Genomic DNA, 15868 nt, shown 5'->3' with positions numbered 1-15868 from the left:
ATCTTTGTAAAGTTCATTTCTTAAGTGCTTTTAAATTTATGTGTGGAATGGGAATGGGAATGTGTGAAAAATTTCTCATAGTCTCAGAAGCAAAAAATTGTCATTGTGATCAAAAGTCATAAAGTAATAACAACGCTTTGATCCAGAGAGTCTTATTTTTAAATTTAAACTTGCAGCAATTATTAAGATTGTGTTCAGACCCCATCTGGGAAGTATTTCCTTAGGAAAAACTAGGCAATGGTGGAAGCAAACTAAATATTAAAATATTTTTAAAATAAATAATAACAAATAAGTTAGAAGAACATTATGCAGTTTTTAACATAATGATCCAGCACCGATCAAGGTATCATGTAGACTAAAGAATTTATAAGCTCATTAGATTTTGTAAATCTTACATAGAATGTGTGCACAGCATATGCTTGGGGCTTGAGGGCATATATATTTATATACATATAAATAAAAATCAGGATGTTACCATTAATCCATCATCTACGGATGAGTAAATGTGGGTACAGGGCTGTTGTAGAGGAAACGAAAGGAAAGGGATGCATGCAGAATCAAGCTACAGTGAGCATCCCTTCTTTGCCAGACTTGATGCAGCTTTTGCTTTAAATATGTTACAACCACGGGAGGCTTGGGATATCTTATTAATAAGAAGGCCTCATTTGGGGTACCTCAAATGAACTCCGTACACCAATTAGCTATTGTACTTCTATATATATATATATATATATTACACTGAGCTTCTTAGAGAAAGGTTTGGGTTGGGTTTCTGCGGCTGCAAAGGTGGCCCATTTGCTGAGTCTGGAGAGTCCTTGTGTGATCTCCTCTCCTCCGGGTTCATGAGTCAGCACACCATGCTCAGGGTACTGGCACAGCCGACAGCAGTGTGGTTTTGTACCAATGCCAGCAAGCACCATTCCCGCACTTGAGTTGGCACGAATGGTCCCTTTCCATAGCGTTAGTCTCAGGGAGATTTGAAACTCTCAGATGCAGCTGGAGGAGAGAGCTGACAGTAGTAAGAAGCGCATGGCAGATGTACCCACCATTAATCAAATAGACCGAAGTCCCGAGACACACCGTGGCCATGAGCAGTGTTTCCAATGGCGGCTACTTATAAGCATGTGCCAAGAGACTATGGGCTAGGACATCCAGGTCTCCCTGGCTCACAGCTATGCAGGTCTGCATGTGAAAGTTGCCACCGTTAGGCTGACATTCGGAAGCCATCAGCAAAATACAAATTGCATTTTCCCCTATTACTTGTTTCTTCCTTCCTTCCCAATGTCTATAGTTTACATGGGCATTACTGAATGTCCATGGCACCTGGACAGCCACTAAAAGTCCTAAGTTCTTTTCTGTGCCCATTCTGTGGATTTTCTGCCTGACTCATAGAAATCACTTGCTTGTCACACACTATCAATAATACCTCTTCCTTCCTTCCTTCCTTCCTTCCTTCCTTTCTTTCTTTCTTTCTTTCTTTCTTTCTTCTTCCTTTCTTCCTTTCTCCCTTTCTCCCTTTCTCCCTCTCTTCCTTTCTCTTCCTCTTTCTCTCTTTCTCTCTTTCTTGCTTTCTTTCTTTCTTCCTTTCTCTCTTTCTCTCTCTCTTTCTTTCTTCCTTCCTTTCTTTCTTTCTTCCTTTCTTCCTTTCTCTCTCTTTCTCCCTCCTTCCTTTCTTTCTCCCTCCTTTCTTTCTTTCTTTCTTTCTTTCTTTCTTTCTTTCTTTCTCCTTCCTTCCTTCCTTTCTTTCTTTCTTTCTTTCTTTCTTTCTTTCTTTCTTTCTTTCTTCCTTTCTCCCTTTCTCCCTCCCCCCCCCCTCTCTCTCTTCTTTCTTTCTTTCTACCCCATTTTTTCCTTATTGGCCCTTCCTGGTGAGAAGAAAAGATTACCTCCCCCTGAAGAATTTCAGGTATATGAGATTACCTTTATGTGTCAGCCTGTGATGGCCCTGAGCGGGTTTGCCCCCTTCTCTGTACCTCTGTATCTTTCATTTTACTCTAGGAATAAGAATACCCACCTCATGGACCTGTCATGATGATAAAGTTGGGAAGGGCTAGGGCTACAGCTCAGTGGTAGAGCATTGCCTACCATGCTGAAGGTTCTGAGTTTGGTCTCCAGCAAGAACAAATAAATAAAATTAAATAATGAAACAAAGTTGGGTATAACAGCACATGACTGTAATCTCAGCATTTATGAGACTAAGGCAAATGAACCTTGAGTTTGTGGCCAACCTGGGTGTGGTGGTTTGAAAAGGTGAGGCCCCATAGATTTATGTGTTTGAATGCCTGGCCATAGAAAGTGGCACTATTAGGAAGTTTGGCTTTATTGAAGGGGGTGTGGCTTTGGAGGAAGTGTGTCACTGTGGAAGAAGTGTGTCACTGTGGAGGTGGGGCTTTTGAGGTCATACATGCTCAAGTCTGGCCAGTGTCACTCAGTCTCCTTTTGCTACCTTTGGATCAAGATGTAGAACTCTCAGCTCCTCCAGTCTGAGAGTTCTCCATCTTGACCCAAATGCTGCCATGCTTCCCACCATGATGATAATGGTCTAAACCCCTGAAACTGTAAGCCAGTCCCAATCAAGTGTTTTCTTTTGTAAGAGTTGCCTGGGTCACGGTGTCTGTTCACAGCAATGAAACCCTAACTATGACACTGTCTTACAGGCCCTCAAAAAGGGGTGAGAGAAGAAGAATGTTCCCAAGGTCTCATTTTGAAACCTGCCTTCCACCCTTGGGCATCAGTTGCCTGCACTGAACTGTCACTGTAAGAAGTCACCTAACCTTGTAATTCTGATTCCATGGCCATGATCCTGACTGAGCATCCCTAATCCAAAAGTCTGACCAGCCTGACAGCAGGAGTGGAAAGTTCCATGCACAAAACTGTTTCGGGAACAAGATGATCTAAAATGAACAAGATTGCCCTTCAAGTTGTGTGTATACGGCATAGGTGAAACATAAATGAATTTTCTGTTTAAACTAGAGCCCTGTTCCCAGGCCTTCCGGTCCCATGTCTTTTAGGTAAGGGATACCCAAATGGTATTTTTAGTGCTGATATAAGACCATAACACTCATCTGTCCATTCAGTAAGGTAATGAGTACAAAATCAAGACAACAGAATTCCCTTATGGCCTGAGTATACAGAATCTAATGTCGCCTCAGCATCTTAAGTTCCTATGCATTCTTCCTCAGTAAATCCGTTCCCTTGCATAGGAGGCCTCAGAAGAGTGCAGTGAGCACTGGTCAGCGGTAAGATGAATGCACTTTATGCTGCAGGAGCGCTGGCCAATTTACTATACCTTAGAGTACATCTGCTTCCCGTCTTCATAGTGGATCTCCACGTAGTCAGAAGATAGCAAACCACTGCAAAGGAAAGAAGAGAAAGTGATTTCTGCAACCAAATGCTAGAGGTTTAAAGAGAGCTCAATAAACGGTTGACAGGGACCTGAAAACCACAGCTCTGCAGTCTGGACAAAGGAGCTGTGGGCAAGTCTTAAGACAGCATCCAGCAAAATGAAAAGAAAGAAAAATCCTCAGTCTAGATTCAGAAACATAAAACATAGGCAATGGAAAGGACACACCCTCAGATTCAGCACCTAGTGGACATGTCAATCAAAACTACCAAACTAAGTTGCAAGTAGAAGACAAACCCTATCACTCACAGACACACACACACACACACACACACACACACAATTAATGTGCCAATGGAAATTTTTAAATTGTGTATCAGTGGGAAGGAATAAAGAAAAGAACTGGCAAGCACTTCCCATAAGTGCCAGATAGTAAACACTGCAGCTCTGCCAGCTGTGTGGTCCCTGAAGCAACAATCAACTCTGCCATCAACAGTATATAGACAAATGAGTGTGGCTGTGTCCCGGCAAAGTGTTATTTATAGAGAATGATATTTGAATTTCACACAGTTCTAATGTACCATGAAATAATATTATTTTGAATTTTTAAATCCATTTAAAAATGCATAAGGCCAACAAGATGAGCCAATGGACACAAGAGCTTGCCACAGAAACCCAACAACCTGAGTTCAACCCCAGATTCCCCAGTGGAAAGAGAGAACTGACTACTGAAAGCTGTCCTCTGAGCTATGAGCATGCGTATGTGCGCGCACACACACAGGATATACATCATATCCAAAATCATGTTAAGAATAAATTTGAATTTAAAAAATGTAAGAATATAAACGGTGAAGTCAGAATAGGGTTTAGACCTAGCAGAGCCCATGAATGGAAGTGTCGACATGAGCAAGTTTCACTAACTTGTATAAAATGAGCCTATCAAAAACGTGAAAGTCACAGGGTACTGTGAAGATTAAATTGATTAAACAAGCATGCAGAACTTAGCCTAGAAATCAACACTGTTCAGTGTTGGGCACTGTAACTATCACTACTGTAACTTTAAATGCATCCTCCATCGTAAACCTGGGCAATAAACTCTTGGTTGTGGATGTGGAGGGAGACCTGAGTATGAGCTTTCTTGGTAAGGACCAATGCCTCAGACTCATGAGAACTGTGAAGCCTTCCCCTGGTCTGCCTGGAAATGTTAACAGTGTATGAAGAAAGTATCTAGCATTGTCCACCTTCAGGTGGTTTACTGCCTGAGGCTATGCCCCTAACAGAGACCTCCTACCTAGACTGAGGTCGGGATGTTGAGCAGTTGATGCCCCCCTCCCCCACCAGAGCAAGCATGGCGCACCTGATTCCAGATGCTCTGTACACTTCAGTGTCTGATTTGTCTTTGTTCCTTCATCACCCCAGTCAGCTTTTCAGAACCAAGTACAGTGCAAGATGCTCTGTACCCACTGCAGAGAGCTGGGTTAGGACACTTGGGTTTCTGTCCAGATCTGCCACCAGGAGTAATGAGAGGGGTGACAACACATTTATGGGCCACTTACTCCATCTAGGAGGCATGAACTCATCCCTGAACCATTTATATGTCCTAAAGGTAGGTCTTTGTTCCTTCTACAAAATAAAGGGCTACAAAAGATGATTCTTCATGTCCCTTCCTGCTCAGACATATTGACTTTCTAGAAGTCACTCAACAGTAGGTTCACTTGTAGAAAAATATCAAACTACTCTAGTTGAAGAATAGGCAGACTCTATGGCTCTACATATAATTCAGAGCAATGTCCAATGTACCCTACAGTACTCCATAGGAAGCTTGGAAAAGGGTGATCAGATCCCAGTTGGTGAAACTGGGAAGGATTGCAAGGCATGCTCAGGTGAGAGGAGGTCACTGGGGGTGGGCTTGGAGGTTTCAGGAGATACATGTACATATGAGCTTCGTCTCCTTCCCTGCACTCCGACTTGCAGACCAAGATGTAAACTCTGAGCTATTGCTGTAACTACTCCACCCCCATCATGAACCCTTACCTTCTGACACGGTAATCCCAGTTAAAAACTTTTTTTCTAAGCTGCCTTGGTCATGGTGGTTTGTCACAAGGACAGAAAGGCAATTAAGACAGTGTCTATACTTAAACATGTATTCATGCTCACCCAAATGACCTCTGACAGAATCCTCTAAGAACTCTCTTTCCCCCGATTCCCACCAGTCCTTGGAGCTTTTAGTTCATTTAACGAATTAGTTCATGACAGCTACTGCTGGTCACCAGGCGGATCCTGAATTTTACAGACACTATGCCTGATCCCTCTGTTTACAGAAGCTTCTCTTTAGTCTCATTACATACATGTATACGTACATGTAGATATGTATACATATACATACATATATGTATATATGATGTGCATGTATGTGTGTGTATGAAAAAGAGACAGAGAGGGAGTCCAGAGGTCAATCTCATTCTTTCCTCAAGAGCCCTCCACCTTATTTTATTGGGCTCTGGGGTTCACTAACTGAAGCTAGGCTGGCTAATCCTCTGGTCCCCACTTCCTGCAGCATGTGCCACCATTTGGACAGTTTTTTACACAGGTTCTAGGGATTGAAGTCAGGTCCTTATGCTTATATGTCAAGAACTGTACCTGTCAAGATATCTCCCACCCCAACTTGTGATATTTTTAATTTATCAAATGATTACTTTCTTAAGTAGAAATGAAGACAATCACAGACACTTAGGTCAAGACATTCATACAATTATAGCTTGTTACCTACAATTATGCTTGTGCCCTTCTATTGCTTTTGGCTTGTTCCTTTTTTTAGACTTAGAAGTGAAATGGTTTATCAATTGCTATTTTTCTCAAGTGTGTAGGGCAAAGTATAATCCTTTGAGTATAAACAATAAAATAAGGGTTGTCACTGGGTAAAAAGATAGCGGTGTGGTGAGGCTGGGATTGAAGACTGGAGCAGATACATGAGGTAGGTAAAAAGAATTACAGGTTGGATAGAGGCTTTGTGTGAAGTAAGGCAAAGATGGCAGGCTAGAGTGTGGCCACAGTTCATGCAGACAGAGTTGCAGGCAGAGAACCATCCTAGCAAAGTGAATGGAAAGGGGAAGGGCTTGAGACACTGTAGTGTTACAAAAGAGACTTGATGACTTTCTAAAGGACATGTGGAATTGGAAATTCCACAGCACAGGTGCTCCTTAGGTCTCAGTTGAGGAGTCTGTAGGCCATAATACCATTTTGAATAAGATGAATAAGGAGAACAAGAAACTTGGGAGTGTGGATTCATAGTGCAGAGAAGAAAGAAGGAAGAGTTAGATGGAGAACCTGAGGCTTAGGTGTATAGTGGAAAGGGAAAGAACCCCCACTCCGTGGGCTTGACCCAACCAGCATGATGCAACCCCTGCTGTGGAGGAGCTGCAGAGCACAGGGAACACTTAAATCTATGGCTAGCAGTGTCTCCAAGAGGCTGACTGGTAGCATTCCATCCAGAAGAAGCAGCTCCTCCGAGTCTTAGGGAGAGAACTCCCTGCTTCTTTTACTTTCAACCTGTTTTTAAACTGGCACTTCATTCATGCCATATTCCAGAGGAATGAGAGGAATGGCTGAAGGAATAACAAACAAGCCAATGGGGGGAAAAAACTATCAGAAATAGTTAAGAGTTAAATAAGGTGTTTGTTACAAGATGAATATGAAGCACATATTTATATAAGCCAGCAAAAAACCATCTAGAGATAATATGGGAGACATTTTCCAGAATGATATCAAATGATACATACATATATATATATATATATATATCCCACATACAAATGTTAATACTTAAATACACTAGAATAAGCAAGTATAAATAAATATGAAGAAAAACACACATGAAGTTAACAGCAAATCCTTAGTTTAAAAAATAAAATAAACCATAAGACAAGTCATGACTGAATGAAGCAATTCCCTGATTCCCCATGGGAACAGGCCGTGTTGTAACACTATCCACCACCCTCGACCTACTTGAATGTTAGTGCAATTCCAAACAAAATCTCAAGGGTTTTTTTTTTAACATGACAAATGACTCTAACGTTCATCTTAAAGAAAAATGTATGTCATTTTCTCAAATAAAATAACAAAAGCAGGACTTTGTGTCAGCATTGCAAGAACTAAGATGAAGAACAGGGGCCTGGTCTTCAGCCCAAAAGGCACAGAAGAACATTAGAAAAGTCTCGAGTTCAGACAAGCGCATCCTAGGGTTAAGAATAAAATTGAAATCTACAAAGAGTGGAAAACTGAAAGCCATCAGGAGGTCATAAGACAGGAAACAAGTTCAGAAAGAAAAGGAATAAAGAATCCACATATTTCAGTCATGTGACTAATATTGGGGAAAATGGACAGCCATCCCACCCCCTACAGCAAACCAAGACTCTATTTATTAAGATTGTGTGTTTAAAGTAGAGATGTCTTAGGGTTTTACTGCTGTGAACAGACACTATGACCAGGCAACTCTTATAAGGACAACATTTAATTGGGGCTGGCTTACAGATTCAGAAGTTCAGTTCATTATCATTAAAGTAACAACATGGCAACATCCAGGCAGGCATGGTCAGGGAGCTAGGATGGGGGTCTTAAAGGCCACACCCACAGTGATACACTTACTCCAAGGCCACACTTATTCCAACAGGGACACACCCTCTAAAAGTGCCATTCCCTGAGCTGAGCATATACAAACCATCACAAGAGTCATGAGCTGAGTATAGAAATCCAGGTAAACACTGAAGGGAGGTCTTTGAATATATGACCTTAAACCCAAAAGCATAGATAAAACTATAAAAAATAACTACAAAAATTGAGATACTTTGTTAAAGCAACCAACAGTTCAAAACAAATGGATTAAAAAAAAATACTTGCAAAACAAGTACTCGCCTTCATGTTAGGTCTTAAAAAAGAACCAAGAACAAGAGAAAAGTAGACAAAAGGCACCCACAAAATCAAAATCAAATATTCAAGGAGCAATTCATAAAAAAAAAAAAACTGAACACGAAATGCCAAGAGCGATCAATCATATACAAATGCACAACTATAATAGCAATGAAAGACTTGAAAATTAAACTAACATAAGAGGACATTTACTCAATCTCTTTAGAAAATAAAAATGAATGGTAGTAGGAAGTGCTGGCAAGGTTGTTAGAAAACTAACACTCCAGAGAGCCATTTGGCAAAGGATGTCAAAGCCTGCAGTGTGTTCCCGCTAATCCAGGCACTCTGACTCTGAGGATTTGATGAAGAAAAGAAACAAGGTAAAAGCAGACCTTGCTTTTTCTCACACCCATCTACGCATACATATATGCATCACACACACACACTCACATACATCCACAGTCCCACACATCCCCACTCATATTCACACCCATACTCACACTCATATACACTCACAGTCCCTCACATTCACACTCACACTCGGTCATGCACACTCACACTGACCATATATATAGCCACGCACATTCACATATATCCACTACCAGCCATACTCACACCTACACTCATGCATATTCACATTCACACGCACACACTCACACAGATATGAGGTGTTTGTTGTGTGCTATTTTACAGTCACTTGGGGAAATTATCACATAATCAAAGAAAAGAACCAGTGTGAAAACCTTTGGGCTGTTTATATGCCCCCCTTCAAAGTAGAAAGGCTTACAAGGAGCTGTCTTCCAAAATGTCATCACCAGCGCTTACTTCTTGCAGAAATTCCCATCATTTCCCTTCCTTTCTTTTGCTTACCAAAACTTTCTTCACTGATGCTTGGTGACCTTTCTTTCCTTTTCTTCTTTTGAGATAGGGTTTCACTATGTAGCCCTCACTGGCCTGGAACTCACAGACAGCTGCTTGCTTCTGCCTCCTGAGTGCTAGAATTTACGCCGAGTACTCCACACCTGACCCAGACTACCTATCTAATGAGACACCAAAGTAGAAGTTTTATTTTGGGGGCCAAAAAAGTATGATGCATGTAATTTTGTGGTAAAGTGCATTATCTGTCAATTATGGGTATATTATCTATCAATTTAATTATGCTAATCCTAGTAAAACTACAAAGTGAAAACTAAACAATTTCCGAAAATACCATTTTGTATTCAGGTAGCTAAAACATTAGCAAACAAAACTTTTTAAATTAGTTTTTGAATTTTGCATACAGTGTATTTTGGTCATACTATTTCCTCTCCTCCAACTCTTCCCAGATCCATGCACACAATGTCATATTCATTCTTTCTCTCCCTTGAAAATCAAACAGAGCCAACACATATACACACGAACAACAAAAGAAATCTAGGATCCGTTCTGTGTTGGCCACCTGCTCCTGAGCATGCAGGAGAGGGTGGGGTGTTTTAAAGGCAGGCGTGGGACAATACACAGGTTTAAATTAAGCAAGGGCTTGGACCTTGCAAAGGAATGGATAAGAACCTGAATTTGGAAAGCTATTTATAAAAGCTGAAAGCAAGCGTTACTTCCTGTGTCCACAGAGAATCCAAGGTCTTTAGGACCTGGGGCAGGCAGAACATAGAGAAGCTCCTTTACTGGGTCAATTAGAGCCATCAGCAAAGTAATTAATGTTAGCAGCGGGACAGAGCTGCAAGAAACCAGCACACACGCTAGGAAAAGGTCTATCCATATATGAGACCCTGGAGCTGAAGCTCTCCTTCACTCATTTGATTAATTGCTGGAGATTGAATAAGGCAGGGGGAAGAAAAGAAATCAACAATTAAGAGAAATGAAAAATTAATTTTCCCATTTCTTTAATTTTTATTGGAAATTTAATATATATATGCATACATATGTACACTGGAAAAATCTATTAGGCAAAGACCAATTATATTTGGAGGTATAGGCAGATGTGGGGGGTGGGGAGAGGGAGAGAGGGAAGGAGGGAGGGAGGGAGAGAGGGAAGGAGCGAAGGAGGGAGGGAGGTAGAGAAGGAGGGAGGGAGGGAGGGAGGGAGGGAGGGAGGGAGGGAGGAAGAGATACAAGAAGAGTCAACACTGGGTGTCTTCCTCTGTCTCTCTCTACCTTATGTTTTGACTTAGGGTCTGTCACTGAATCTGAAGCTCACTGATTGGCTAGCCTGGCTGGCCAGCAAGCCCTGGGGATCCACTTGAATTTACCTCCCTGGAACTGGGATTATAATAAGCACACCACTATCCCCAGCCTTTATTCTGGGGTCCTGGAAATCGACCTCCAGCCCCATGATGATACAGCAAGCACTTTGCAAACCCTAAGCCATCACTCTAGCCTCTACTTTGCTGCTTTGTCTTGTTTTAATAGTTTTAGTAGAACATCCACAGTTGTCTTTTAGGGGCTCCCTTTCTACCTAGGGAAGCTAGCCCTTGATTTCTGTTCAGGTTGCCACAACCTGAACCTGAATAGCTGAACTGAGAATAAAATGCCCACAGACAAATTCTCAAAACACAAAGACTAAGAGGATCGGCACAACCCAACACAAGAGAAGATCATTTGAAGCCATCTACCTGTGTGACACAGAAAGCAGCATTCTTCCCAAACATGGACTCCCCATACCTAAACCAGAGACGCGTAGACAGTATAGCCGAGGTCCTTCCTATGTGGAAAGATGGAACTGTCACAATGGCACCATCAGTAAGAGCACAGCACGTGACAAATGATACAATATAGGAAAAAGGGAGAGAAGAGGCTGAAGGGAATGAACGAGTGACTTCAACAGCTTCCTCATGCAAACACAGAATTACTACCACACACACATACAGGTTTTTAGTTATCATTCAGAAAATTGACCTTCAGGCAGTTCTAACCCCTGGGCACAACCATAACACCAAAAAATTATTCACTGGCCTTGAATTGCTTTTTAAACATTTATGATTTACCTAGAGCAGGACTGACTTCTCTAAGGGCAATTTTCATTCTCCCAGAGGGATCTTTTCAAAATATTAGTAAGGCAACAGACTTCTGGAAGGAATTTGCTAGAAACGTGGCCATTCTTGCGTAACTACTTTAGGAAGAATCCTTTCCCCCTGGAGAGGATTTTGAAACTTCGTGTCATTCCTTAGCTGGCTAGCAGTGGATCTTTGGGTTCAGTGTTTAGCCTCAGTCCCTGAAGAAAGCCTTAACTAAACACATCCTGGAGCTGACAGCCTCTGAGATCTGAGAGAAGTCTCTCACGCTGGTGAAGCTACCTTGTCCCTTACAAAAACCAGGAACACTGGATTTAAAGATGCTTAAAGAAACCTCCAACTCTCAGTCGCTGTATGATTTTATGGTCTGAATATGAAAAGGCATCCCCAGGTGCTGGCTATACTCTACAAAATTCTAGAACCTTCTGGAGACCAGCTGGTAAAAGTGGGCCCAGAAGGGTAGACGTTACCCACTGCTCCATTTCCTCCAGATGATAAGAGCCTTTGCCACACAATCTCACCTCTATGAACTGGGCTGCTCCTTTATGCTATCTACACCATGACAGAATGGAACCCTTTGAAACCATAAACCAAAATAAACCCTCCTTCCTTTAAGTCATCTCTGCCAGTGACACAGTAGTAGCTAATACACCCCCTACAAACAAAGGTTGCTGCGTGGGAAGCTGTAGGCTGCTGGCACACACAGTCTGTCTAGTAGCTACACTCTGTCAAATAATCTGTGTGGGAATTCTCAGGTGCCTGTAGGCCAATCTTTTCCAGAAGGTGCTGAAAAAACAAAACAAAATAGTTCTATCCAGGTGACCTACACACTGTGGAAAACTACTTACACTTCCCCCCAAGTCCATATATTTCTACATACCTTAACCAAAAGAGAATGCCTCCATTATCAAGATATCATCTGATACTCTTTCTACAGATCTGATTAATAACTAACAAAACACCCTCTTACACAAAAACAAATCTGAAAGCCAAGAATCAAGACCTACCAAAGCTACACTCGAGTTGACTAATCTAACTGGTCTGCAAAACCACCACTTTGCTGTGACTAAAATAAATCTAAAACCTCACGGCCACATTAACATGCTTTATCATAAAAATGCTAAAAACCAAGGATAACAGGGAGAAATTAGTGCCCATCCTGCAAGACTATCTTATAATTAGCAAATTGAGAGCAATTAATGTCACTTTGAGAGGCGTGTATAAAATAGTGATTAGAAGTGAGTAATTTAATCTATCCCAGTCTAATTATAGAGTCTAGACATTTTGCATAATGTTAAAACTGGATTTTTATCTTTTAAAGGCTATTTAGAGCACTGTTTGTTCATGGCATTCTAAAAATGTATCTTAAAATCACTTTCAATACTTTAGAGGTAAACGCATCCTTTCTTCTATATTGATGTAGCCTGCCAGTAACAAAGTCAAATCCCAACTGGCTTACAATGCAGAACAGGTCTATAGGTCAGAATTTGAAAACAATCTCTATAAATGTCTACAGCCAGACAACTTTCATTACATGCTCTTAAATTTTCTGCCCAGGTCAACAATCTTACATTCACAAAGTGACTCTCAATATGTGGATCAAAAGCAAAACCTTTATAACATCCCAGAAGCAGATAAATCCCAGAGAGACTGACATAGAAAAAGAAAAAAAAGAAACTATTCTATTTGGGTCTTTCAGGGGATCTATTTATAGGCTAATCTTAAAAAACAGACATTTTTAGTGCCTTGGTATAAATTCTAGAATTAACTGTACATGATCCACAGCAATGAATTTACTAAGTATCAAGATAGATTCCAAGACCATGAGAGGTTAGGACCGGAGATGGCAGAGAAAGAGATGGGTTCTAAATTACCTGATTCGTATCCAAGGAAGCCATATCAAAAATCATGAATCTGCTAGAGTCAAAATTTCTGGACGTAGACAATAGTTAAGAATTGACATGCCTACAAATGCTGGAGAACATACTAAATAATGCCCCCCCCCAAAAAAAGCACATAGAGGCTGGAGACATGGCGTGGCAGTTAAGAGTGTACTGGCTGCTCTTCCAGAGGACCTTAGTTCAATTCCCAGCACCCACATGGCAGGTCACACCTGTCTGCAACTCTAGTTCCAAGGGATGAAATACCCTCACACAGACATACATGCAGGCAAAACAATGGTGAATATAATATAATATAACACAATAAATATAATAATAAAGAAAGAAAAGCACGTAGGTTTTACCAACCTACTATCCTACAGCAAGCGCACCTACCTCAGTGCCCATAGATAAGGTCACGACACGGAACTTCATGATGGGATTGATGCACGTTTAAGCAGAAACCAGTTAGCATGAATCATGAATAAGGGCCTAAGTCTTCCAACCAGCACAAAGGGAGAAGAAAAAGGAAGCAGGAAGCAGGAAGCTGGAAGCAAGAGGGGAAAAAGACCCTAGAGAGTACCCTTGTTCTTTTTCTCAGCAAGATAGTCGGATGCTAGCCAAGAGGAAGGCTGCACCAGCATCTGAGTCTGCCAGGCATCCAAGTTAACTGCTCAGTTTATGACATTTGTCAGTATGAGCCTAAGCAGATTAGAGTAAGAGTGAAGCCTCCTCTTCACTCTAGGCAAGACCTGTCCTAATGGAATGTTAGAAATAAACATGAATCTGTTCTACTGTAACTATGAGTTCTACTCTTATCACTTTTACATAGTCTTTAGATTTAGTCTATGTGTAAGAGTGTTTTACTTGCATGTACATATGTGTACCAGGTGCATGCCTGGTACCTAAGTAAGTCAGAAAAGGGTATCAGATCTCCCTAGAACTGAGTTAGGGGTGATCGTAAGCTCCCGTGTGGATCCTGGGAACTGAACTTGGGTCCCCTGCAAGAGCAACAAGTGCTCCTAACTGCTGAGCTATCACACGATCTCCTATTATTGCCACATTTTGTAAGTTGGATTTTTGTGGATTTTGTTTGGCTTGGGGTAAAATTCTCAAATCTACCAGCTAAACTTCATCATGAGACGCAATCACAGGTAGAAGAGGGTAGTGGAGGACATATGGCAATGTGGGACACCCAGAGGATTTCTAAGATACTGATAATGCCTTCTTTGTCAACCATAGCGAGGCATTGCTATGAATAGTGCCATAAATATATGAGAATGTGCATTTATTATTGCTGTTATTATTTTTTTGAGGCAAGGTCTAGTACATCCCAGGTTGGCCTCAAACTTGCTATGTAGCTGAGGATGGTCTTGAACTTTAGATCTTCCTGCTCTACCACGATAGTCCTCTGGCTGCAAGCACTCACCACCATGTCCACGTGGTGCTGGGGTCAAAGCCTAGGCCTCATGTGTGCCAAACAAGTTTTCTACCCACTGATCGGCCTCTCCTTGAAAGAAAAGGAATCTAAAATGTCTACAGCTAACAAAAACAGAAAGGCGAAATCTCTGACATTAAAAATTTGGAGTATGAGACAAACAAAGCCAGAAAGAGACCATGGCAAAAGCATATGGAACCAGGAAGCTGTCACTACTAAGGCCAGACAGAAGGAGCTAAGGAACCCATGGGAGGCAAAAGCACCGGGAAAGAGGGGGACTTTCTCCTTCTCTCTAGAAACAGCAGCATTTGGGCTGCTCCCACACTCCAGTGTGCACAGAGGAGTCAATTTCTGCTTGAAGAGGGAATATTGAGAGGGGAAAGGCAGTAATTGCAGGATAGCAAAGCACAGAGGAGAGGCATTTAGAAATGCCACCACCCAACAGGACTGACAAGATCTGAACTACATTCGTATCGCCCAGATTGTTACCTCCTGTACTAGGAGAGCTGAAGAAACAGAAGAGCAAAGGATGGGCAGGCAGCCTTACATAAGTTACCGAACTCCAAAGTTCATCTGCAGTGTTATACACACATGAAAGAGTCCCCCAAAGACCTCAAAAAGACTTGACCATCAAAACTTTGCTTTCCAGGGATGGAGAGCTGGCTCAATGGTTAAGAGCACAGGTGTTCTTCCAGAGGATCAAAGTTTGGTTCCCAACACCTACATAGCAGTTCCCAGTCATCTAGAACTCCAGTTCCAAGGATCCAAGGTCCTCCTCTGGCATTTGCAGGCACCAGACATGTACATGGTGCACAGACATATGGGCAGGCAAAACACCCATACACATACAATTTTTAAAATGTTTAAAGCATGTGATATTATTCTTTACTTTCACTGAAAGAATCAATGAAATTACATGTGGCATAAAAGGAAAGAAAAGGACAGCATATTTTTAATCACTGAAGTTAGCATGCCTGGAAAAATATTGATCTTGATCATTGTGTTAAGTATTTAAAAACATATTTTGGAATTCATAATAACAAGTGTAATTGTAATGACTCAACCTGTGGGTCATGACCCCTTGGGGTCACACAGCAGATATCATTTATATTACAATTCATAACAGTAGTAAAATTGCAGTTATGAAGTAGCAATCAAATAACTTTATGGTTGGGGGTCATCACAACATGAGGAACTGTATTAAAGGGGCATAGCATTAGGAAGGTTGAGAACCACTGAAAAAGGTGAAATGCCTAGACAGTGACATCAAGGATGTCTTAGAAAAACAAGGCCA

The 15868-nt window shown here is 41.4% G+C and overlaps 1 protein-coding gene across 3 annotated transcripts in view; it reads right to left on the bottom strand.

The window, feature by feature from the left end:
• Adam23 (a disintegrin and metallopeptidase domain 23) overlaps window positions 1-15868 on the bottom strand; it is a 150395-nt gene that overhangs the window by 77182 nt on the left and 57345 nt on the right. For all 3 annotated transcript variants that reach the window (XM_006495969.4, XM_006495970.4, NM_011780.3), the window contains exon 4: window positions 3290-3353. In XM_006495969.4, the coding sequence (XP_006496032.1) occupies window positions 3290-3353 (64 nt within the window). The remainder of the gene's footprint in view (window positions 1-3289; window positions 3354-15868) is intronic.

The sequence above is a fragment of the Mus musculus genome, chromosome 1, assembly GCF_000001635.26.
Source record: "Mus musculus strain C57BL/6J chromosome 1, GRCm38.p6 C57BL/6J".
Lineage (NCBI taxonomy): Eukaryota > Metazoa > Chordata > Mammalia > Rodentia > Muridae > Mus > Mus musculus.
Note: the sequence above shows the minus strand (reverse complement) of the source record. Positions and strands in the feature narration are given on the sequence as shown.